This window comes from Schistocerca nitens, chromosome 2 (genome assembly GCF_023898315.1).
Source record: "Schistocerca nitens isolate TAMUIC-IGC-003100 chromosome 2, iqSchNite1.1, whole genome shotgun sequence".
NCBI lineage: Eukaryota > Metazoa > Arthropoda > Insecta > Orthoptera > Acrididae > Schistocerca > Schistocerca nitens.
The window spans coordinates 823,969,845-823,995,774 of record NC_064615.1 but is presented as its reverse complement, the minus strand read 5'-3'; the positions used below and the strand labels follow the sequence as shown (position 1 = coordinate 823,995,774).

Below are 25,930 nucleotides of genomic sequence, written 5' to 3'. Positions count from 1 at the left end.
CTGCCTATTCAAGTCCCCTCACCCTCATTGTGTGCTGCCCTCTGCCAACGCACCCACCATCTCTCCTCTTCCCTCCTGCTCTCCTTTTCTGCTCGTCGTTTCATCCTCTCTCCACATCACCCTGTCTGACAGCCTCCCAACACTGTGCCTGGTGGCAGTCTTCTCATGCCTCCATGTAGTCCCTGTACACACTGCCAGACAGTGCTCATGTCTTCCCCCTCACTCCCTCATACCCTGCTATCTGTTCCCCTTCCACACCCCCTCCAGATTGCTCTTTCGTTCAATGTGACAGCTGCATTTTGTTTCAAGGTGCCAGAGGTGCTAGTCATATGTATGTGAGGTGTGCTCGGCTGGCTGAATGAGTATGTGTGGATTTCTTTCTCTGAAGAAAGCTTTGTCCAAAACCTATGTGTAACTGTCTTTTAGTTGTGCCTGTCTGTAACTCAAAGTATAATCTTTATGGCGAGTAGCAATCTATCCTTTTCCTTACGTTGTTGAGTTTCCATTGTTTGCACAAATGATGAGATGTTTTCCTTGTATTAACCTGACAGATCCTATTTGATTGTAAAATGATAATTGGACAAATACGTTACTGATACTGAATCCGCATTTTCAAAAGCAAAAACAAGAGAGTGATGAGATCTTCTACTGTTTAAATGAAAAGACTGAAACTTTTTTGTTCAAACATTGAGTGGGGGGAGGGGAGAGGGGAGGAAAAAAATCAGCTCTGAAATAAATCAGGCAGGAAAAAATTTGGTATGGTGATAACCTGCTACGTAGCTGTCCACTTCAGCTTCAATGTCTTTCAATATTATAACAGAACAATTACCCAACATTGGTGGTAGCAGATGCCAAGGTACCATTGTCAGACAATACTTTGCAACTGCAGTGGCCTGAGATGTTAAGTTACCAAATACATTGAAATTTGGCTGCCCACATTCATTAAATCATCTTCATCCTTCAGTCCCAAACAACACAAAAAATCCTGCATTTACACTCTTCCTGTCTGAAACAAACCTTTTGATGAAATCATTTACACTGGGAAAAAAGATACTACCATTTTCACATCACAGTTTTTGTGAGGATGGGTTTCTTTTTCCATATTTAAAGATGTCCACACCATGAAACAATGGAACTTTCTGTTTGAATTCCCCTTCTTGGGATCTGAGAATAGATCTCAGCCTTGCGATTCAGTAACTAACACAGAAACAATGAACATAATTTATAATTCTGGTTCTGCTGGCTACTTGGATTTGCATGTCCAGTTACAATTTGGTTGGTATAGGATTTATCATATCATTTATTGTGTGAAATGCTGTGGAGCCAAAGACAAAACATGAGTGCACTTTTGAGACATTTATTCCGGACATGTGCAATGAAAGAACTGATGTCTTCATCATATCATAATAATGATAATGAGACTTACTTTTATTTTATGTTATTGTGAATACGTAAGGCCCACTGAGGTTTACAAGAAAGATTTAAGCAGATTTTGTTCCGATACAGCATGTTTACGGTCTACAGTGCTACCAGTGTTCAGCTGCAGCATCTTTTGTAACCTGACACACAGAAACAGCTGCTGAGCATTCCATGTTTGTATGATTTTTGGTTTGAACACATCTAGTATGATTTTTTTTTTTTAAAAGTAAAATCTGATTTCAGTCAATACATTGTCTTCTTTCCAATATTCAAATAAAAAAGAATGTGCAATGAATCAGATGCTGATCTGTCAGTACTTATCATTTTATTACAAAAACTTCAATGAACTGTTTTAGACCAATAACACACACATGTGCAAATGGAAAAAATTGTATAACATGTCCGGATGTTCACTGAAGGTGCTTTGTCACTTAATTTGCAGCATACTAAAGGAGTTTTTCTTTTAAATGACAACAAATAATTATTTGGAAAGGATACAATAACTCTCTCAGAAAACAATAGTGGTTTCTTTGTTCTGAAAGTCAGAGGACAAACCTTCCAAGTAGCAAGCATCACGTTCTTTTTTACAAATGCACAGTAAATAAAGCACCAACAAAAAGTTGATTTGATTTCTTGTTGTTGGATTTGTGACTGGACTTGGCACTGAATCAATTACGAATGTTGCTTGTGCCTGTGACATTAACATAAATATAGCAGAGAAAAATCTGGTAGAATATAAATACTTTAGGAGTAAAGGAGACAACTATGGTGTCAGCTTGTGCATCCAGTTGGCACCCTGTAGGCCTCAAGTGTGTGTGTGTGTGTGTGTGTGTGTGTGTGTGTGTGTGTGTGTGTGTGTGTATCTGTACTCTAGCTCAAGAATGGTCTCATTCCAAAAGCTATCAAGTATTCTTTCTTTTTTGTGTGTGCTCGTCAATAACTCAATACTTCCACTTTTCAGTAAGCGCTTTCCTTTACTCCTAAAGTATTGACATTAATATAGGTCAGTTTCATAAACTGTTATTAGATTCTCCTATAATATTGAGTAAATGCCACCTCTAGGAGAACGGACAGTGAAGGAAATAGCTCTGCCACTGGCTAAGCATACATTCTGAAGCAATTATTTTTGGTATCACACTACATTCCAGTTAGTTTATGCTGTGCGTTCATTTAACATAGAACTCCTTGCAAAGACCACAGGACTAGCAGAGAATACAAATCAGGCAAGCAGTTTTATCGGCTGATAACAAGTTCCATCGTAACAAAGGAGCATTTTCCTCTTTTTAGTGATAACTTCCCTGAATCAGCAGATCGCAAAGTACATTCTTTGGCACAGAAGAGTTTCATGGATCCGATGATGAAATAAAACACAGTTTATAAACTTACTTGCTCAATGAAATATGCTACAGTCATGTCAAGAGTGTCACCCAGTACTGGGAAAACAATCACATTATTGCAATATTATTAGTGTAAAAAGCAGTAACAAGAAATAATGAATTTCTTTCAGACAGATTCAGTACCTGAGCACAGGTTTATATTCATAGGTATATGAAAAAAAGGAGTAGGCCTAGCTGAAAAGATTACTTTTCTTTTTATTACAAGTTGTGAAGGTGTGTGTGATAAAGACAACCATGAATGTGTGCAAAAGTTTCAGCAAGATGGGATGAAGTTGGAACAGAACTGAAGAAGTGTGTTGAGGAAGGAACTGCAGAGAAAATTGGTAATGCCACTGATTGGATGAACAACACTGATTACATCTTTTGAACCAAAAAGCACTACAGCCTGCTGTTATGGCATAGAGAACTTCAGTTCTGATAATCACACATCTAACACAACAATTATGAAATACTGTATCTCTAATCATCATATCATTGTAAGCATTAAAAATAAGAAATTATTGCATACCTTCAGATACATCTTTTGGCACATATGATCTCCACCAGCGGAATATAAGCCAGCCATCTTGGACTCTTACAGTATAATCATGTGTTATGTACACAATGTCTCTGAACATTATTTTTCCAGCCAAAGCATTACAGGTAAATGATCCTAAAAATATACAGAAACATTACATTGTATGCAGAAAACCAACAAAAGCTTGCAAAATAAAAATAAAAACTGCCACAACACCACAATCCCTAAATTAGTCAGCCATCATCATAATGAAATTAGTATCTCCCATATCCCTATTATACAAAGAAAATTGTTCTGGAATTCACTTAACAACAAATTAGTTTGCAAGTGAATGTGAAATAGTGCTAGAAATAATGAAACAAAATAATAAACAGTTTATATGTGGTAGAAAAACCAAATTAACTACATTGATTCTCAAAATTCATCGTTAAAGTAGGAGCAGTGTACACTAACACAATAAAATTGTAGCATGAAAGACTACTGTTTCCTTAATTTGCGGGTCATTATAGTAAAACACTAAAATAAGGAGAAATGAAAAAGAGTAAGCTCTAATTACAATACTTCTTGTAACAAAATCGAATACAAAGCTGCATTATCAACTGTTTTGCGTTGAAATTTAAACACCTTTCTGTTTCAGAAATCTCATTATAATACTTTTATATCTACGTATGTGTGTGTTATCAATCTCTTCTCTTTTAGGATTTATGTTCCCTGTAATTAGAGATTTGCCTTGGATATGTAATAATTTTCAGCCAGTACTTCCATAAATGGTGGTTACAACCTAATTCAAATACAACAGAATTTGTATGTTTTCATTTCTCTGATGGACTGGCAGAGAGAGCCCTTGATGTCTATTTGGATCGAGACAAACTTTATCATAACATGCATCCAAAATACCTTGCAATCTTGTGATGGATGGATGGATGGATGGATGGAGAGGTTGGTATGGGCGCACGACAGCATGGCCTTCGGCGCCCTCTCAATAACAGATTGAGACGGGTGTCAAGAAAATACTCAGAACAGGAAGATACAACAGAATGTAAAACACAGGTAACAAGGCTGGAAAAATATGTGCCTACCCACACCGAAGCATGGGACGAAGCATGCCATCACCGTACAACATGGACAACACAGGAAGAAAGTGGGAGAAGGAGCTAAAACAACATAGCAGAAGGAAGTGGCTGGCTGACCAAAAGGAAAAAAGAGAGGAGCCAGCCACTCTGCAATATACTAAAACCTCCAGCCTAAAAGTTTAGGCCAGAGTCCAGACACATCACAACACTTTAAAAGCCTAGATACACTTGTCTCGTCATTAGCTAAAATACAGGGCAGATCCCCATTAATTTGTACTGCTACCCTTGCATCATGGTATAAAATGCAGTCTGTTAAAATGTGGTGGACAGACGTGTGCACACCACAAGCATAACAAAATGAGGGATCCTCCTGCTGTAATATAAAGCTATGTGTGAGAGGACATGCCCAATCTGAAGACGCGTAGGGGTCACTTCTTCCTGCCTGAGCCCTTGGGACAGGAGGAACACCATGGCCGAGTTGTTGACTTCACCAACCGCAGTTTACTGGCTGTCACCGCCAGCCATTCTTCCTCCCACAACTCCATGCACTTCTTGTGGAGTGCAGAGATAACAGACTGCAAGGAAATAGGACACTGAACCACATACTGCTCTCTGTAGGCCTCCTTGGCAGCCCAACCAGCCTGTTCATTGCCCCATATTCTGACATGACCTGGCACCCAGCAGAATAACACCTGCTTACCACGCCGTTGGAGCAAGTACAGTTGGTCATATATCAGCTGGACCATCTCCTCAGTTGGGTACAGATTCTGCAATGATTGTAAGGCACTAAGAGAGTCGGAGCAGATGAGAAACCGATTGCCCCCAATACGATTCATCTGCTGCGAAAACGGTATATTCATCAGGGAGGCGAATCCTGGTAACATGATCAGGGAACACAACAGAACAGCCAAGGAAATTCTCTTGTTTGGAGCCATCAAAGTAAACGATGGTAAAACCGGGATGCACATCTAAAATTTTAAAAAACAGAAATTGGAATGTAAAATCTGGCGTACTATCTTTCTTAAAATTAGTCAAATCTAAAATAAGTCTGGGTCTCTGGAGGAGCCAAGCTGGAAATCTGTTCCAACCGCGGCAGAAAACATGAAGACCAGCCACATCCATTGCAGAGAGGCAATCCTGTGTGCAAATCCCAAAGGGCCTCATTGCTTGTTGCCAGTTATGAAAACTCCGTGCCAGAGGAGGATGCACAACGGTATGGTATGCAGGTGTGTATGGTGTGGACATAGTTTGATACATCTGGCACACCGTATGTAGCCATCGCCACATATGAAGTGGTGGTTCACCAGCCTGTGCATAGAGGCTTGGTATGGGGCTAGTTCTGAATGCCCCAGTGGGTAACCTAATCCCTTCCTGGTGCACAATGTCCAACATCTTTAAATAGGAAGGCCTTGCAGACCCACACACTGTGCACCCATAATCGAGCCAAGATCACACAAATGCCCTGTAAAACTGGAGCAGACAAGTCCTGGCTGCTCCCCATGTACTGTGGCTATAACATTTTAAAATACTTAAAGTCTTAAGTGGCCGTTGTTTCAGGTCTCTATAATGGTCTTAAGTGGCCGTTGTTTCAGGTCTCTATAATGAGGTAATCACGTAAGCTTCAAGTCAAAAATTAGGCCCAGAAATCTCACTGTGTCTTTAAAAGCAAGGACAGTGTCCCTCATCCTCAACTCAGGAAAGGCTAAAATTGAACAAGAACGGTGAAAAAGAACACACAGACTTCTCAGTGGAAAACTTAAAACCACTCTTCTGCACCCATTCATCCAAACGTCTAAGAGTAAGTTGCAACTGACGTGTTGTTGTTGCAAGGCTTAAAGAAGAGCAAAACAGAGAAATCATCCACAAACAAGGAACACTGGACAGTACTTTTCACTATGGAGGTAATGCTATTAATAGCTATGAAAAAGACAGTCACACTTAAAACGCTACCTTGAGGGACACCATTCTCCTGCTCAAAGTGATCAAACAGGATGTCACTAATTCGGTATCTAAAATATCGTGGCGAGAGGAAAGACTGAATAAAAAGAGGAAGACAACCACGAAAACCCCATCCATGAAGCTGCTCCAGAATGAGACGCCTCCAATTAATATCATACGCCTTCTCGATGACAAAAAATACATCTAGAAGATTATGACGGTGTACAAAAGCTTGTGGTATAGCCGCCTCCAGGAGGGCAAGGTTATTGAAGGCGGAACGAAAGCTCCTGAACCCACACTGAAAGCGACTAAGGAGTTGCCGGGATTCAAACATGCAGACAAGGTGGTGGTTGACCATCCACTCCAAGGACTTTCCCATGCAACTAGTGAGGGCAACACTATGGTACCTACTTGTGCAAGTGCGGTCTTTCTCAGGTTTTAAAAGAGGAATTAAAACTGTCTCACGTCACAAGTCAGGAAAGTGGCCTGATGCCCAAATGGCATTAAAAAGTGTGAGGAGAATTTCTTTGTTGTGCTTTGTAAGGTGCCGTAGCATACTGTAATGGATCCTGTCATTAACAGGGGATGTGTCACAAGCTGCAGACAATGCAGAATCCAGCTCCCACATGGAAAATGGGCATTTGTAGACTTCATTAGAGATGGACTGGAAGTCCAGACTACACCTCTCAGCAACTGCTCTATGGCGCCAGAAACCCGGATCCTGACTAGCTGTTGCAGTAACCGTGGCAAAATACGCTGCCATAGTCTGGGCAATGTCTCGCGCATCCATGTGGAGAGTGCTGTTATTCATTACAGCAGCCATGGGGCACCTCCTTCCTCTCCCAGAAATTCTCCTGATGGTCTCCCACACAATGGAACTGTTGGTGGAATGATTAATGGTGTTCAGGAACTGTTGCCACGACCTCTTCTCACTCTCTCGAATAATTCGGCGATATTTTGCCTTCAGCACCCGAAAGGCTGCAAGATTCTCAGTAGTTGGCCGACACCGGAACCTATGCACAGCCACATGCCTGGTCCTGATTGCAGAGCAGCATTCAGCACTCCACCAAGGGATGGGTTGCCTTTCCTGGTGGCCTGTGGAATGGAAGCTGCAGCGGCATGGTGAACCATTTTGGTAATATGATCCACCCATGCCTCAACATTGGCACAGTGTTCAAACTGGGCCAATTGGCTATAAAGTGTCCAGTCGGCCCTACTGAGCACCCATCATGGCGGTTTCCTTTCGAGGCCCACGCCCTCTGGCAAGTGAATCCAGATCGGGAAGTGATCACTTCCGTGCAAGTCAGCAACCACTTCTCATTGAGCACTGGGGGCGAGAGCTGGAGAGCAAGGCGAGAGATCAATGGCAGAGAACAACCCAGTCGCTGTGCAGAAGTGAGTGCTCTGTCCCACATTGAGCAAGTAGGCATAGGATGACAGGAGAAGCCTCTCACAATTGCTCTACCGCTGGGACAGGTAATTGCAGAGCTCCAAAGCACATTGTGGGCATTAAAATCACCATAGATGATGAACGGCTGGGGGAGCTGTGTAAGAAGGTTGGTGAGGGTCTCTTCATCAAGTGCATCATGTGGGGGCAGGTAAAGGTACATATAGTCAACGGATGTTGCACATGCACGGATACAGCAACGGCTTTTAAGTTCATCGTAAGTGAGAGAGGCGAAGAATTGTAGTCCATCCTAACAAAAATACCTACTCCTCCTCTAGCTCTCTCTCTATGCAGGCCGTCCTTTTTGTGGAGTGTATAGCCTCATAGCTCAGGAGAGTATGATGGATGGAAATAAGTCTCCTGAAGACACAGACACAGTGGTCTACACTGAGAGAGTAGACGAAGTTCCTCCACATGTGTCCTGAACCCCTCCAAGTTCCACTGAAGTATGGGAGCCATCTATGATGGGGGTAGCACCTTCATCCTGTCTCTCCGACGGGGTGGGGAGACTGCAGCAGGTGGAGGGGCAGTTGTGGGGCGAGATGATGGCCCCACACGTACGTCATACTCCATCAGCTCTGGGGAAGAGTCAGATGAAGCATCATGTAAAACGACATCAAAACTGTCAAACAGTTTACCACATGATTTAACCTGCTTTGCTGCTTTATATGAGCTTATTGTGGTTTGTTAGGCTTTGGTGGAGCCGACGTGGGAGTGATAATGGCCATACTGGGCTTCTGAACAGCCTCAGCTGTTGGAGGTGCCAGAGGCTGGCCCACGTTCACCACTGTACCTTTGTCTGCCGTTCAAGTAGGGGCTACAGGCTCTGAAACACTGGCTGCCTTGCAAGTGCACTGACATCTGCAGGTGTTAGTGCCAACACTCACCACCTCTGTCTGCACAGAGGCATCTGCTTTTGGTGTAGGCTTCTGAACCAGTGATGCAAAAGATGTAGCAAATTTATGAGGCTGCATCGACTTGTAGATCATTTTGGCCTCACCATAGGGAATACGCTTGATTGTTTTTATTTCCTGGTCTATGCGTTCCTCTAAAAATATTCGGCAGTCCCTACTCCAAACAGGGTGGTTTCCAGAGCAATTGATACAGTTGGCTGGAGATGAGCAACCAACTCCTTCATGAGCAGCCTTACCGCAGTTGCCACAAGTCGCGTTGCCTTTACACCCTAAGGTGGTACGCCCAAAATGCTGGCATTTAAAACAACGCATTGGGGTCGGGAAATAAGGTCTCACACTAAGGCGAAGGAAGCCAGCCTAACATGCTCAGGAAGTTTTGTGCTACTGAATGTCAGAATAAAGGAGTCAGATTTGATCAGATTGTCATCAACCCTCTTCAAGATATGTTGTACATCAACTATATCTTCCGGAGCCCACTCACATTGCAGTTCCTCCTTGGGAACATCGACTACATCCTGGCATGTCAAAACACCTTTGCTATAATTCAAGGTTCTGCGCAGTTCAGTGTCTCTGGCACACTCCCAAAGGCATTTAGCAGTCTGGAGGTTAGCTGCCTGCTGGGAATTGGAAGTTTCCACTAGCAAGGTACCATTGCGCAAGCGTTTCACCAATTTTAAGGAGCCACAGATTCCCTCCAAACCCTTTTGTATATAGAAGGGAGAAACCTTCTCGAAACTACCCTCCTTCCATTTCACTTTCAGAAACACGTTCTGATTAGCACAATGCATTCTGTTACTAAAAACTGGACTTGTCAAAGAAGCGCCAGAGTCAGGGGGACTGACTACACGAGCCCTCTTGATAGACTGGGTGTTAGAACATTCCAGCAGCCCACCCTTTCTGCTGGGATGAGGAAAAGAGGATTTCAGAGGATCCATTTCGGTCCCACAAGCAGCTAGGGAAGTAATGGTCAACTCAGACAGAGCCCTGTGTGCCTGAGTAAGCCTTATACAACTGAGGTGCGGCAGGTTCCTCAGAGGGTGCCCACTAACGACTGTTCCAGTTCAACAGCCATGCATCTCATCAGTGCGCAGCACACCTTGAGATTGAGGGGTTTTTAGAGAGGTTTATTCCATCCTTGTGATAGGGGCGGTCAAGCCAAGATCCCCATTCCCTGAGACACACAATGTTCCACCGCCGTGCCGCACAGTGGTCGCTGAAGCATGCCCAGAGCTTACGGCAACAGGGGACTGGCGGCGCTTACCAGTCCCCAGATCAGGAACCCCGGGGTCGCCAAGCCCTTACCAAGCAAATGAATGCCGAGCCCTTCGGAGCTTGGGATCGTGTAAGATCTTCTAAGCTCAGGAGCAGAAATAACATTATCCATAACCTTTGTGGCATTATTCGGGGATTGTCAGCTGACACACTACTATGCAAATACCAGACAACTGCTGATAGCCTTACCTTCCTATATTGAATGACATATTTCCTGAGCAACAAATAAGATTACAGTTAAGACATCACATTCTTATCATAGCCACGATCTTTTATTGATATTGAATTCAGTGCCATCCATATATAGAAATTCTATTGACAACAAAACCATCCTCCGCAATGTTCAAAACTGACCTGCAAGCAGGAGAAACCCCTTGAATTTGACCACGGGAAATTTGCTCTAACCTTAACTGTATCTAAACAGACCATGGAAGACATGCAGATAGTCTTCACAAGTGGGGCAAATCTTCACAGTCTAACACGTATTCTAATCTACAGTCCAACTCAGCGTGTTTCACATATGTAAAACACTAATAAAGAGAAAAGAAGTGGTGACAGAAAAAAAAGAAGATTCCATAACCAGCAGCAATTCTACCATGCACCTATGGATTTGTAATCTGACACTTACCCAATGATTTTTTGAGTGAGACATAACATAATTACAACATCAAAAAAAGATAAAGAATTCCAATTTAAAATTTTATATTCCTTCAGTTCCTAAATAATATTGAATGAATATCAATGAAAAAAATTGAAACATAGTACAAAAAATTGTGACAGCATTTACTAGAGAGTTATGTGTTGCTGCGGCATCAGTTTCATGCAGGCCTTCACAATCTAACTAGGGATATACAGGTCAAACACTGATGTAATTCTGCAACTGGGCACTACAACAATGCTGACGCAGTACCCTGCACTGCAGCATTCCATCATCAGTGATAGAGTGGACTGCTGTACAGTGCAGCACCCGTGGTGTTTCCACAGCCGACTATGCAACTTGGGCCTAGCTCCTGTGATAAAACACCTGCCTGAAGGGCTCATCTTGTAGCAGCATCTTTTCATCACTGTTCATCTGACCGGCGCAGTCTCCACAAAAGTCATCGGTCGACGGTTAGGCAAATTAGCCACAGCCTCACTGGGCTTTGAACGGGATCCCCCCACAGTCTTACACGGGCCTGCGTCGGGCAGAAGCCTACAGGCTTCCTCCCAGCTGCCTCAGGCTGCAGACGATGCTTGCCAGGCCAGCACCCCAGCCTCGGTGCACTGCAGAGCTGACACCTGACTCGCACCAGCGAGAGTGCCACCCACCGACAGCTCTCACTGTCTCAGCATGACACGTGCTGCCCATCCACTACAATCATCAGCAGGGTGACATATAGTGTGGAAGTACTGAATAATAAATAAAACTGAGGAACCATTCTTGGCTTTGTGCTTGGTCACCTTTGCCTCACAACAGTTGGACAGGGCAGAAAATAATTACTCTGCAAAAGAGAAAGAGATGCCGAGTCTCATACACAGCATACCATATTTTCAAAGTTATTTGTACAGGAGAAAATTCTAGGTCATAATAAATCAGCAACTTTGACATGGTTACTATGATTAAAAGATCCATGGAGTCAGTTAATATATTTTGCACTAAAACTCACTGATTTTGATTTTGAGGTGATTCAGTGATTTGGCAAATCACATGGAAATGCTGATCGCCTGAGTCAGAAAGAATGTATGATAAACTGAGTGTGTTTCGCCTCTTTAGAACAGCAGAAGGCACAAGCAGCTGACTCAGGCTGAAAGCTACTTGTTATGCAACCTTACATAATTGTGCACAACAGTGTTATGTAAACAAATAATATTATGGTACCAGTTACTTTGTGAAATGAAATGTTACAAAAGGTACAGTTACTTTGTGGAGTGAATCATGTATTAGCAGTGCACAGAGTTTCTAAAGTGACAGAATAAAATAATGCACAGCCAAAAAATACTGGAGGCAGACACGAATGCAAGATGTATAACAGAGCACAAGGAACTCCGTACCATGCACACATCAAGCTAAATTAAGTCATCAGCTTATTCTGTTGCGGAGGTTACCAAAGACAGAAAACCATTTGAGATGATTGGTTTGGACATCTTACGTCCTTTTGGGCAGACGTCAGGAGGGAATCATTGTGTTAATGATAATAGATTACTCTTCACACTTTGTAGAAATTATGGCTATTCCAAAACAGCAAGCCATTGGCACAAGCATGCAATAACTGTTTATTAAAGTTTGGTACCCCACGGATGGTGATTACAGATCAAGGTACTAACTTCCAGTTACAACTGATAAAGCAACTTTGCTACAAAATCAAAATAAGAAAAAGTGCATTACACCTACAAGCAAATGACAGAATGGAAAAGGTTTTAGGAATGAGAGGGACGATGTTGTGTCACTATGTCAACAATCATCATAATGCTATTACCTACATAGTAGGGACAGCATAAGTTCTAAAGTGCAGAATTCAATAGGGATTTATCACATTACAAAATGGTGTATGGATGGAAGATGCCATCACCATCTGAAATAGTGAAACCTAGAGTGGGGGAAAACAGTGGATCAGTGCAGAATTTGTGAAAACTTTACCATAGCATAGCACCAAGTGCAAAAAATGAACACAAAGGCCCTAGAACAGCAGCACTAAATGGGACAACGCAATGAAGGACTGAATAGGAAAACACAATGGCAAGTTAACCTAATACCGTGAAGGGCAGTGGGTGGTGATGATGAGCACTTACAAACCAAAGAGATACTCTGTGCTAAGTGACTGAGATGATCTTGCTGGAAAATGTGAAGTTACAACTCCTTCCTTACTCATACAACTGTTGCCCACATTGGACACATCTGACCCTTTCAGGGCATGCCCGAAGCTTTACCACCACTACTGGTCTCAGTACCAAAAAAGGAAGAAGGGAGTAAGACAGAAAAAGTGGCATGACAAGGTGAGCAAGTGGTACCCACACAGCCTGCCTGCATGCCGCTTGTCATATACATGAAAGATCAAGAGGAAGGCCAGTGCAGAGAAGAGTTCGATTGGAATAGTAGGTAAGAACAGGAAATATGAATGTTATGTGGCACACCCATATCTGGTGAAATGAGGGACAAGGGACTTTATGGAAATCTGTAGTACATATGAGAGTAAAGGAGAGTATAGGAAGACTCAGGTGTCGATTAAAGATGGAGAGCTGGGTCGATGTCACAAGGAGCAGGTTACAGTATGCTCCTCCGTGGTGGTACAAACTTTCATTGGTACATGCTAAATGGAGCTATTCCTCAGCGTATGCGGGTAATGCCCACAGAACATCCTTGCAGCCCATTTATATTTTCAGAAAGTAGGAGCTCACTAGGTGTACTCAGTGTATGACTCAGTAGAAGCTGTCACAATTTGCTTCAAGCAAAGGCACTCAGGGGGAACAGAGTGATTGGAATTACTGAATTGTGGGAGACTGTTAAAAGGGACTCAATGTGACATCTTGGGATTGACTTCTCAGCTACCAGCTACAATGACAAGGACTTTGGCTCTGGACTTCACATATGCTCTGCTGTACCTACCTAACAATCCTTTTGAAATCCTATCAACAAAGAGACAGCAAAGGACTTGGAAGAGCAGTTGAACGGAATAGACAGTGTCTTGAAAGGAGGATATAAGATGAACATCAACAAAAGCAAAACGAGGATAATGGAATGTAGTCAAATTAAATCGAGTGATGCTGAGGGGATTAGATTAGGAAATGAGACACTTAAAGTAGTAAATGAGTTTTGCTATTTGGGGAGCAAAATAACTGATGATGGTCGAAGTAGAGAGGATATAAAATGTAGACTGGCAATGGCAAGGAAATCGTTTCTGAAGAAGAGAAATTTGTTAACATCGAGTGTAGATTTAAGTGTCAGGAAGTCGTTTCTGAAAGTATTTGTATGGAGTGTAGCCATGTATGGAAGTGAAACGTGGACGATAACCAGTTTGGACAAGAAGAGAATAGAAGCTTTCGAAATGTGGTGCTACAGAAGAATGCTGAAGATAAGGTGGGTAGATCACGTAACTAATGAGGAGATACTGAATAGGATTGGGGAGAAGTTTGTGGCACAACTTGACTAGAAGAAGGGATCGGTTGGTAGGACATGTTTTGAGGCATCAAGGGATCACAAATTTAGCATTGGAGGGCAGCGTGGTGGGTAAAAATCGTAGAGGGAGACCAAGAGATCAATACACTAAGCAGATTCAGAAGGATGTAGGTTGCAGTAGGTACTGGGAGATGAAGAAGCTTGCACAGGATAGAGTAGCATGGAGAGCTGCATCAAACCAGTCTCAGGACTGAAGACCACAACAACAACAACAACAACAACAACATCAACAAAGAACACAATCTACCTGAATGGTACCATTGAGTCAACCATACTTAGTTTTTTCAACAACATATAAGCAACAAAGGATGGGCAATTAGCCATAACAGTTGTTTCAGTGTAATCAGCAGCATCAGAGTGGGTGTCAGCATTACCTACATCCAACATTGGTGGACAGCCATCTGCCCACTTGATAGCCACTCCATTATCTACCATCCCAACAATCAAAAACAATGTTTAACCAAAGTGATGGAACTTTCTGGGTTTACACCAGCTGGCATATACAATGTGATCAAGTGTACAGGGAAGAAGGGCAGACAGTGTATAAAGTGTAAACAGTGGTATGGGAAAGAGTGCACTGCACGTGCAGCTGGGAAGCTGCAGGTATAGTAGCTCCATGTTGTTTTAGTAATTCAAAGTTTCAGAAGTATCTGAAAATTCAGAGGACAAATTCTCCCAAGGGAAGAAGAAATGTAATAGCATCAGCTTCAGGCAGGCCTCCAGAGCTAGCGGTCACATGGGTGCGAGGTGCACTTACTTCTGCAAATGTGAATGTGTGTGTGTGGGGGGGGGGGGGGGAGGGGGGGGTGTTTTCCTTTCTGAAGAAGGCTTTAGCTGAAAGCTCAGCTTTGTAAGTCTTTTCGCAGTGCCTCTCTGCAACTCAATGACGGTGAGCAGTAATACTGTCGAAAAACTATTATTTAATCTGTTAAATCTCTACAAATAATAAAATACAAGCCCACAAAGGAACACACTAATTTATTTATATTCACATATTTTCCTTTTGTTAGAAACATAATACATCAATTCAAAATGAGTAAATATGTGCCTCACTTATCAGTTACATTATAACAAATTATGTTTTACATACCCACATGCATGTATCCATCTGTGATAAAGCGATTCAAGAGTCGTGTGATGAAATAACCAATTACTCTTGAATTATAATATGTGATATAAACAACCCAAACAACAGATGACAGAAGTGAACACAAAAGCCAAAAGAAATTTTTATCCATTGCAATTTCATCCAATTTGGTAGTTTGGTTCAAAAATGCTGGGCGGGGCTCGATCTCCATGGTGTCTATGTTGAATAGTACCATTGTAGTTACAAAAAGACTCGGGTGTAGCCTATGAAGAAAAAAAATGTATTACTGTTAGTGGCTACAAATAATGCACATGGTATTTTTTTGTAATTAGAATAATGGTATAAAATTAAAATAATAGCTCTAAATAAGGCCAAAAAGCTATCATATAAATTTATATTGAATTGATCATGTTTATCCAAAGAACATGAGTCATAATGAATAAAATCAATTTGTGCAGCTATTTTTATTATTAGACAAAATATATCAAATCATAACTCACTGGCAGAAGATATTTGCAGACGTTTTATCTTTTTACATGGTTAAGATTAGTTTATATACATGTGGAGGGACAAAACACTTAAAATATTCACATCTCTTTAACAATGGATGACAATGCGCTCATGGTCTCTCTTTGCAAATTGCTCACAGGTGCTTTTCTTATGAGATCAATATTTTTTCATTTTTCCTGTTTTTCCCCCAAGAAATAATGTCATCGTCACCACAGATTCAAAATTGTTATGGTATACAATTTTTCTTGTGAACGTGTTTGTTTTGTCAGCTAAGATTATCACAGTACATGCCAAACTATGCAATTTATTTGCAAATGTGTATTATGTGATAAATCATGACAGGCTTTCAAGATGCATTCTCAAGAATTTTACAGTCTGCTGCCTTCTCTCTTACATAAATATGTACTTTTATAAGAAAGTTAACAACTAATTAGGAAATGTATCGGGCATCGAATGAATTCAGAGAAGCACTGCTAGGACTGTAATAGTTAGTATAGCCCATATGAAAGTATAACAGAAACATTCAGATGTAACGGGAAGCCTTGACCCAAGGACAACATTGTTCTTGCGAAACTATGCTGGATAAATTTAGAGATCTCATATACAAAGACGACTATAACCATTATGCTGCAAAGTCCAATACATATCTCACGTAGGGATCATGTTAAAAATATAAGATATCAGGGTGTATACAGTGGCAGTTAGACAGACATTTTTCCCTTGCTCAATACACAGACAAAATAGGAAAGAAAACTGTTAACAATGGTAGGAAGTCTCCTCCGCTTGTATTATACAGTGGCTTTTGGAGTATTCGTGTAGGTGTTTCTTTTGTTCCTGCCAACATTACTAGAAAAGAGACCAGATTAAATCTCCAGACACCGACTGAAGAAAAGTGAATCTCCCTGTAGAAACACAAGATTTCTTGAGGTACTGATTTACTTCTCATCACCTTATGTGGGAGTCTTTCTCACAGAAGTAGCTGCTGTTGGTGGATACCAAACTAATCATGCTTCTAGAAGAAAGTTAACTGTTCAATGTGTTGTTGACAGTGGCTTAAGAAGTTCCCAAAAAGCGAAAGGATCCATCCATATAATCTGCTTCAAATCTTCTAAAGTGACCATGCCTATTTTCAAAGTTTTCATAAACTACTCCTTTATGGAGTTATCACATTGTCATTGGTAAGTCATTACCTGATGAAAGAAACTGCTCTTGAAAATTCAGCAGTTGTTTCTGCAGCAAGGTGGACTCCCAAACACCACAGTGTCACATTAATCCAAGGGAAGAAATGTAATATGGCATTTGTCTGTAAACACTGTTCTCTAGGTTCCTGGATAAGAAAGCTTAGGGTTTAATATATCACTACAGTCAACGTCGTTTAAGACTGGCAGAAGCTCAGATTGAATAAAGATGGAGAAGCAAGTTCATCACATACTTTCTTGAAACAACCAACCTAATATGTTTACGGCAAATTGCTGAAAACCTTTATCAGAATGCCAAGATGAGAATTCCTTCCTGTAGAGTATGATTCCTGCATCTAGCCCACTCAAGCAGTGTGTTGAGGTAGAGAGTAGGAACCAGTACACTGCAAATGAAATGTTCGGAGAAGATGCACCGGCACACAATCTGAAGGACTGTATGTTGGGAAGTTATGAAGATAATTTTTCCAAAAAGTGATAATCACTTTATGAATACAGTATGTTATGAGTGAATATCATACTGTTTAGAATGCTTCTGAGTCAGGGTTGTTTTATACAATCAGATGGTCTGTGATTACAATATTGTTACCTTAATACTATTTATCATGTTATATGTCAATTCAGAATTGTATCACGTCTGGTGACCTAACTATTGGCAAAAACTGTGAGTTAATTTGCACAAAATAAGTTTGCCCTTAATGGCTAATATAAAAAATGCCCATTCTTCACAAAGCAGGCAATAATGGTATGATTCACAACATGTCTTCTGTTGAGCAAAACTCTGCATGGAGAATTCTCTGTACCACACATTGTTCTGCAATCATCCTTGCTACACTCTCTGGTACACTCAATTCCACCACCACACCTACTCCTGACACCATGCCCCTCATTTCACTCATTCTACACTCACAATCTTCTCTCAGCTGTCTCCCTCTTCCCATGTTCTACAAACCCTCCCTCTCCCAAGTCACTACTTCACTTGATTGTGTGTCAAATGTAATTCCCCTCCCACTAGCATCGCAGTGGATGCATCAGTGCCAAAAACCAGTCTTGTCACTCTGCTATCTACCTACCCCTCCCCCACTCTGCCTCCCCCCCTTATATTTATATCAACTGTTGCCTTTATTTACCTGCCATGGCTTTCCAATTGAATTCCTGAATGATAATATCTTTTTCCAGCATTTTCTCTTCTTTTCAAAAATGAAAGAAACTCGGGTTTCATAAGTAATATTTTGACATATTTTGGTTATGTGTATATCTACCACCATCTGGTTGACAGAGCTTTTTATATTTATTTGATAGTAATTTCATTCTGAAAGTCTTTTTCTTCTACATGTTTTATTATGTGATTAGCTATACACCCATGCTTTGAAATTGAAATTAAAGAAGGGCCTTTGCATTCCATTACTTTTTAGGGTTCCATAACTCAATCAGAGGAAATGCAGCCCTTATGGGACTGCTTTGTCAATAAGTTAGTTTTTTTTCCTAGCAAAAGTCAAATATACATGAAACATATCAAAAGAAGCAAAGCAATCTCATTAAGTTTTTATACACAAAGCGAAATCAGTAAATCTGTATCTCCTAGTCAAGTTAACTCAATGTAAGTTTGTCTTCATAAAGAGCACTTACTTCTGTCACTAACATAAACTTCCAAAAACACTTCTGTCCCTAAGATATAAAAAGTAAGAGCGCCACCTATTGGTTCTTTGGTGTACTGCATCACCACTAAGGTACACATTCAAACTACTAAGCAGAGCAGACTCATAAAACTTTAAATTACAATCTCTTTTTGTTCCCGTAATCTGATTTTGATTAAATAAAGCCTATACATTAACTCAAGCTAGGCCACAGTTACCTGTAAAAACACAATGAAAATTCATCTAGCAGTTTGGAGGTAAGTGTGTTCAGACACAACAGTTTTTACAGTTACATTATTAGTGCAGATTTGTTACTGGAAGCACCCCATGATACTGAAATTAAGGTTCATATAGAGCAGGTTCACAGTTACATTATTAGTGCAGATTTGTTACTGGAAGCAACCCAGGATATGGAAATTAAGGTTCATATAGAGCAGGTTCAAACAGTCAATCTTTTAGTTAACAAAAAATCAAACTTTTGGTTACAAGAAGTCAATCTCTTGCCTTAAAGTCTTATTTCCAATGAGATTTTAGTTTCCAACCATTTCATTACAACCCTCAGTAATGCCATGTATTGCTTTCTGAAGAGTATTAACAAAATCTGATAATTTTTCTCTTATTTTGATCAATAAGCAGCAGGATGAACAGGGACAACAATTTCAGATATCTGGGTCAAACAAAGAAAAACCAGTCGTCCCACACAAGCAACAAATTAAATCAAATAGGACAGTTATGAAAGGTAGTCCAGCTGAAGCTCAGATGCAATCAATAGTGACTCAAAAACTAAAACAAAATCAACAGTGAACTTTCTGATAGTTTCCCCTTTTTATAGTGACCACTATCTGTAGCCAAAACAGAAGCACTTAATTATTCAGCTCTCTGCACATTTTGATCAACTCCTAGATTTTATCAAATCATAAGTTTGTTTATTATCTTTAGTTTTTCTTCCCCAGTAAATACTGTTAATTTTTAACACTAATAAGTAACTGTTCTATGTTCCTACCTTTCCTTATAAGGTAGCACAAACATTTCTGACTTTAAAGTAATTACCTCCTCTTATGGCTGCCTGAATAAATGGTTTGAACTCATATGGGTATCATTGTTTCCTTTGACTGTCGGCATGACATTTTTTATAATATCTATTCGAAATTCACTCTTCCTCTTCTTTCTACATTATTTATGACATTTCATGTTTTTGGTGATGTTACATAAGTTACAATTTAATGGAAGTACAGCAAACATTTCATAGTTTGTACATGTAATACTTTCACCATTGGAAACCTAAGGTTCTTTACCGACAATTAAGCAGAGAATGGACACAGAGATGGAAAGGGAAAGTGGGAAGAGAAGGTGGAAGGTCGGTGTAATGAGATAAGTGCCTCAAAGTTACAACCTCAAACCCTCATTTTCTTTTACTTGCAGTCATAAACACTGCAGCAAAATTCTTGTAGCAAGAAATGAATAATACATTAAACAATGCACTGAAGAAAAGGAAATTACAATCTACGAGGGTTGAATGAAAAGTAATGCCTCCACCTCCATTAACTGGGTTTGGATGGGAATATTTTAATAAATCAAACGCAGAAATAATCCCTAGAATGTGATCTCTAATTACCAATATTCACTTTTCCACATAATCACCAGCCAATTGGATATGTTTCTGCCAACGATGAACAAGTTTTCTGAAGCCGTCATGGAAGAAGTCGACACTGTTTCCGCAACCACAGCCTCACAGTTCCCTCTTCTTCATTAGAAGCATAATGATGTCCCCGCAGATCGTCTTTCATTATTGGGAACTGATGGAAGTCACAGTGTGCTAAATCTGGACTGTATGGAGGGTGCCGTACGGTGGTAAGATTCAGTCTTTGAAGTTCTGCTGTGGTGGCACGTGAAGTGTGTGGTTTGGCATTGTCATACTGCAGGAAAAAATTTTCATCTTTTCCTTTCAGACCCTTGTTAGGCTGTCGTTTCAGAGTTCGCAGCGTTGGGATGTAACACTGAATTTATTGCTGTTCCACTATCAAGGAAATCAACATGGATAACACCATCTGCATCCCAGAACACTGCGGCCATGATTTTTCCAGCTGAGGGCTGCATCTTGAATTTCTTTTTCTGGGACGTGTCTTTGTGTCGATATTCCATAGACTGACATTTTGTCTCCAGGTCATAATGTTGTACCCATGTTTCGTCTCCTGTCACAACTGAATGGAGAAAGGCATCACCTTCAATCCTCATAACGCGAGTGGAGTTCCTGGCAAAATTTCAAGTCTGTGTGCTTTCATTTCAGGAGTCAGCATACGGGGCACCCATCGTGCACAGATCCTCCGATAGCCAAGAAAAGCAATAATGTGACCCACATGTTATTGCGAAATGCCGATTCTGATTGCAATTTCTCTCTGAGTGATGCGATGATCATCCTGAATCAATCTGTCAACATTTTGCTTGTGAAACTCGGTGGTTGCTGTTACAGGACATACAACTCTTTGTTTGTCACGCAGATCAGATGTTCCCACCTCAACATCTTTAAACTTACTCGCCCAACAATGCAAAGTACGCACATCAACACAATCGCCATAAACTGCTTTCATTCCTGATGAATCTCCTTTGGGGTGATACCTTCTGCTGTCAAGAATTCAATGACTGCACGTTGCTTAGATTGCATTGTCCAACTGTCTGCACAGGGTTCCATACTTTACATTGTAACACCACAATCGTTCAATGCTAAGCCTTCCCGCCAACTGGAACTGTAGAGAAGAGGCTACGGAACAAGCCACTACCTGCAGCGTACCAACACTGCCAAATGTTGAAGAGTTATGAAGATGGAGGCATTACTTTTCAGTCAACCCTCGTATTTAATACCTTACATATTATATTTATTTGTGATACTTTACTTTTATACGATGATGTGTTGTTAAAATTGTTGACAACGCAGACACTCCTCAATGTGAATAGTCAGGAAACTGATGTAGACTATTTTTTGTTTTAGCAAAATACTGTGAGGAAATCAAAGCAAACGAAAATAGGTAAATGGCCTAAGTCCATCACATGGAGTTCTCAAAGCAAACGTGCACAGTAGGTGACTTAGTTACCTTGTTACATTATACTCTGGTCTATAGTATTCCAGCACTGGATTCACGATTCCATGACCTACTGAGATGATAGCCTGTGTCTTTGTCATTTAACGTTGAATGGTATAAGGCTTTTGATAAGACTGCCACAGGAAGAGGAACTAGTAGCAAGAACTGTTAATTTCTCACTCCATGATCTGTCTTGTATTTAGACAGTTCTGAGCATCTGCTGGTTTTTCCACTTCCCTTCAGGTGTGTTATGTCAGTATTCATTGTACCAACACAGGAGAAAACTTATACATTTAGAAACTTCCAAACTGTTAAGAATGCCATACACCTACATTTTTATTTTAAAGGCAACTGTATGTTGTGCAGTGGAGGGTACATGACATTACAAGTTTCCCTTGCCCAGAAGTTTCATTCACAAATGCTGGGCAAAAAAAGACTGCCACCCTGTAAAAGTAGATTTTTGTTTTGTTTTATCACTATGGTGATTGCTTGATATACAAATGGCAGGGTTGAACTATGTCAATTGTTGGAACATGCATCATCGAATTTAACAGCAAGTGTCCCCATGAAACACAATTCCTTTCTTGTAGCAACAGCCATTGAACTTGGTTTGTATCTTCATGAGTCTCCTATGCTAGCAAAATAACTGATGATAGCTGAAGCAGAGATTATACAAAATGCAGACTGGCAATAGCAAGTGAAGTATTTGTGTAAAAGAGAAATCTGATAGTATCAAATATAAATTTAAATGTTTGTACGTCTTTTCTGAAGGCATTTGGCTGGAGTGTAGCCTTGTAAGGAACTGAAGCATGGACAATAAAACAGTTCAGCCAGAAGGAGAATATAGCTTTTTAAAAGTGGTGCTACAGAAGAATGCTGAAGATGTGTAGAGCAAATAACGAATGGGGACGCACTGAATTGAACTGAGATGAAATTAAATTTATGGCACAATGTAACTAAAAGAAGGAGTCAGTTGATAGTACACATCCTGAAGGCTCTCAAAGACTCATCAATGTAATGAAGGAGAGAAGCATGGGTAATAAAAACTGTAGCGGCAGACCAAAGTTAGAATAAAGTAACCAGGTTTGAATGGATGAACGTTGCTGCAGTTATGCAGAGATGAAGAGATTTGCACAGGATAGACCATTGTGGAGAGCTGCATCTTGCCAGTCTTCGGACTAAAGACTACAATAATACCTAAACAAATTTTTAATTAAATGTGAACTATTCCTTGAATCTTCTATACCTCGGCCATTAGTCTAACCTGGTACGGTTACCATACTGACAAGAAACTATCAAGAATCAATTGAACAACAGTTTTATAATATGTCTCCTCACTACTTCTTTAGCATTCTTCCACTGATTCTCAGTCTGCTATTGGCCTTTGCTATAACTACTTTGAAATGACAGTTCAACATTAAAATATTTGAGATACATAACACCAGATATTTTAGTCATGACTTTTCAGTGACAGGCTGCCAATGGTGTAACTAAAGAATAACGGATATTTCTGTCCATTTACATACAATATGTTAAGTATCCCTGAAAGCAGACATTGCAATGGAAGCAGACGAAATGGTGTGGTAATGCAGTGGAAATGTGTGGAAACCAGCAGGGTGTATGTGGTATGTACAATGTGGAATGACGGAGGTGTTTATATGTCAGCAGCAGTAAATCAGAGAGGCCAGTGCTTAAATGCCAAGTATTGTTGTGGAGCTCAGTCAACAGCCGCCTGCACCAGTCGCATGTCGAGTTTATTCCCATCTATGTATCTATGAGGTTTTGGACCTTCTGTTCCCATTGACTGACTTTGTGAAATTTCTTTTCCTCTCTCACAGGGTTCTGTTCGCTGTTATTATTGAGCCGCCAACAGACCGTGAAGTACCCATGCCAACAGTCTGGAGTATCAGAGTTGCCATATCTGTGCAGATACTTAAAATATGTTACAACTGTTTAATCTGAGTCCCAGCTGAAAGTCCTAGCACAAGCATCAATCAATTCTCTGCAGGTTTACGGGCATTTTGTTACATCTTTCTCATGTTGCAACTTCTTTGTTCACAACAGCATCATCTGCAAATATCAACCTGGAGATTTTGACCTCATTCAAAGCATCATTATATAATACAACAAACCACATATTCAATGACAAAATGCTGCCTTTCTATACTAGTAAAATTTCTGTATTTCCCAGGTTATGAACAAAGTTCCTTTTGCATCTTATCGAGAGCAACATACACTGCTTTGTCTGCTATGAATTCTTCAATTCAAAGCTGCTCCGATATCCTGTACATTCACACTTTATTCCCAGGGTCGTAATTTTGAAATGAAAATAATGGAACACAGCATCAATTTGGGACCACTACTTGATCCATTAGGTGTCTCATAAATGAATAAATTGAGGTGCCTGCAGTACCTATATTGATCCCGAAAAAGCAGTTTTAGGTTTCCAGCGAGGTCATAAGCATGAGAATAAAATGCTTTCTGTTTTTACCTAATACATTATAATCTAAAACTACATTACAATATTAAATATAGGGAATATCAAACTTTATGAGGCGAATGTCCAGCAGCCAGAACAGCACGGTCATTCCCTGCAAGCAAGTCTTTATGTCACAGGGTTCACTCAATTACTGCAAATCAACATCTGTTTAAGAGTCCCGCCTTGCCCATCATTCACAAAATTCATCATCATCATCATCATCATCGGTACCACATTCTTCAAATTACTCTTGCACCTTGTCACCCATTCTCAACCTGTTGAGGGTCTTCCAGTACCCATACTGGAGGTGGCAGCCTGATAGTAACTTCACTTTTGCTGTCCATAATTATCCAGGAGACTTTGTCCTCCACAGTCCATTTCAGCAGGCTTCTATTGAAGTTGAAACTGGTGCTTTTGTAGGTACGAAGTTTTTTCTGGATATCAATCATGCCAGATACGCATGAGTTCTGATCAATGGATGCCTTGGATCTGTTTCTCGCTACTTCCTTTCTTTCTCTGTTGCTACTTGTCTTCTTACATCTGGAGGTGCTACCCCAAGAGTGAAAAGATCTTATTGATTAGTGTTGGTCTTAGGCACCTGGTGACTATATGAACTGAGTCTCATGAAGGGCCACTGATGCAGCTCTTCATGATATCGCTCTTCTTGGTTAGCATGTGCAGAGTTCTTGGTTGGCATGTGTTTACTCAAAGACACAAAGCAAGTGCTGATATGTGGGGGATGGTGGGTTGCACCCCTAATTGGGTGTTCGTCAGTTTGTACATAAGACTGTTCCTGCTGCACACTTTCTGTCTGGTGTCTACACAGTGTTGTTAGTAGGTCAAGACACGATCCAACTTTTTTAACTCTTGGCATTGGAGGTGTACACAGTGGTTTGGACGGTGTCCTTTCCATATGACATTCAGCTTTCTTCTTGCCTCATTGTTGTGTAGGTGGAATGCACACACTTAAAAAAAAAGCGTTTTATCTGGATTGTGATTCAAGTGGTTGTCATCATAGCAGACAGCAAGTTCTTTGAGGGCAGATGTTAGCCTGGATTCTCCTTCCTCAAATGTTGATCACTGAGCAGCAAAAGCTGTGTCCTCTGCATAAGTGAAGAATCAGGTGCCAGTGTTCTAATGGCTGATCATTGTTGTATAGATTATACACTACTGGCCATTAATACTGCCACACCAAGAAGAAATGCAGATGATAAATGGGTACTCATTGGACAAATATATTATACTAGAACTGACTTGGGATTACATTTTCAGGCAATTTGGGTGCATAGATCCTGAGAAATCAGTAACCAGAACAACCACCTATGGCCATAATAATGGCCTTGATACGCCTGGGCATTGAGTCAAACAGAGCTTGGATGGCGTGTATAGTTACAGCTGCCCATGCAGCTGCAACACGATACCACAGTTCATCAAGAGTAGTGACTGGCGTATTGTGATGAGCCAGTTGCTCGGCCATCATTGACCATACGTTTTCAATTGGTGAGAGATCTGGAGAATGTGCTGGCCAGGGCAGGAGTCAAACATTTTCTGTATCCAGAAAGGCCTGTACGGCACCTGCAACATGCGGTCGTGGATTATCCTGCTGAAATGTAGGGTTTCGCAGGGATCACAGGACAACCTGTGGCTCTACCACAGGTTGTAACACATCTGAAATGTAACGTCCACTGTTCAAAGTGCCGTCAATGTGAACAAGAGATGACCGAGACGTGTAACCAATGGCATCCCATACCATCACACCAGGTGATACGCCAGTATGGCGATGACGAATACACACTTCCAATGTGCGTTCACCG

The 25,930-nt window shown here is 40.8% G+C and overlaps 1 protein-coding gene across 1 annotated transcript in view; it reads right to left on the bottom strand.

Annotated features, from left to right (window-relative positions):
- Window positions 1-25,930, bottom strand: part of LOC126237082 (transmembrane protein KIAA1109 homolog) — a 567,281-nt gene that overhangs the window by 521,014 nt on the left and 20,337 nt on the right. Inside the window, exons 2-3 of the mRNA XM_049946881.1 lie at window positions 15,221-15,480; window positions 3,325-3,468 (exon numbers count right to left, since the gene is read on the bottom strand). Coding sequence (XP_049802838.1) covers window positions 3,325-3,468; window positions 15,221-15,452 — 376 coding nt within the window. The 5' untranslated portion in view covers window positions 15,453-15,480. The remainder of the gene's footprint in view (window positions 1-3,324; window positions 3,469-15,220; window positions 15,481-25,930) is intronic.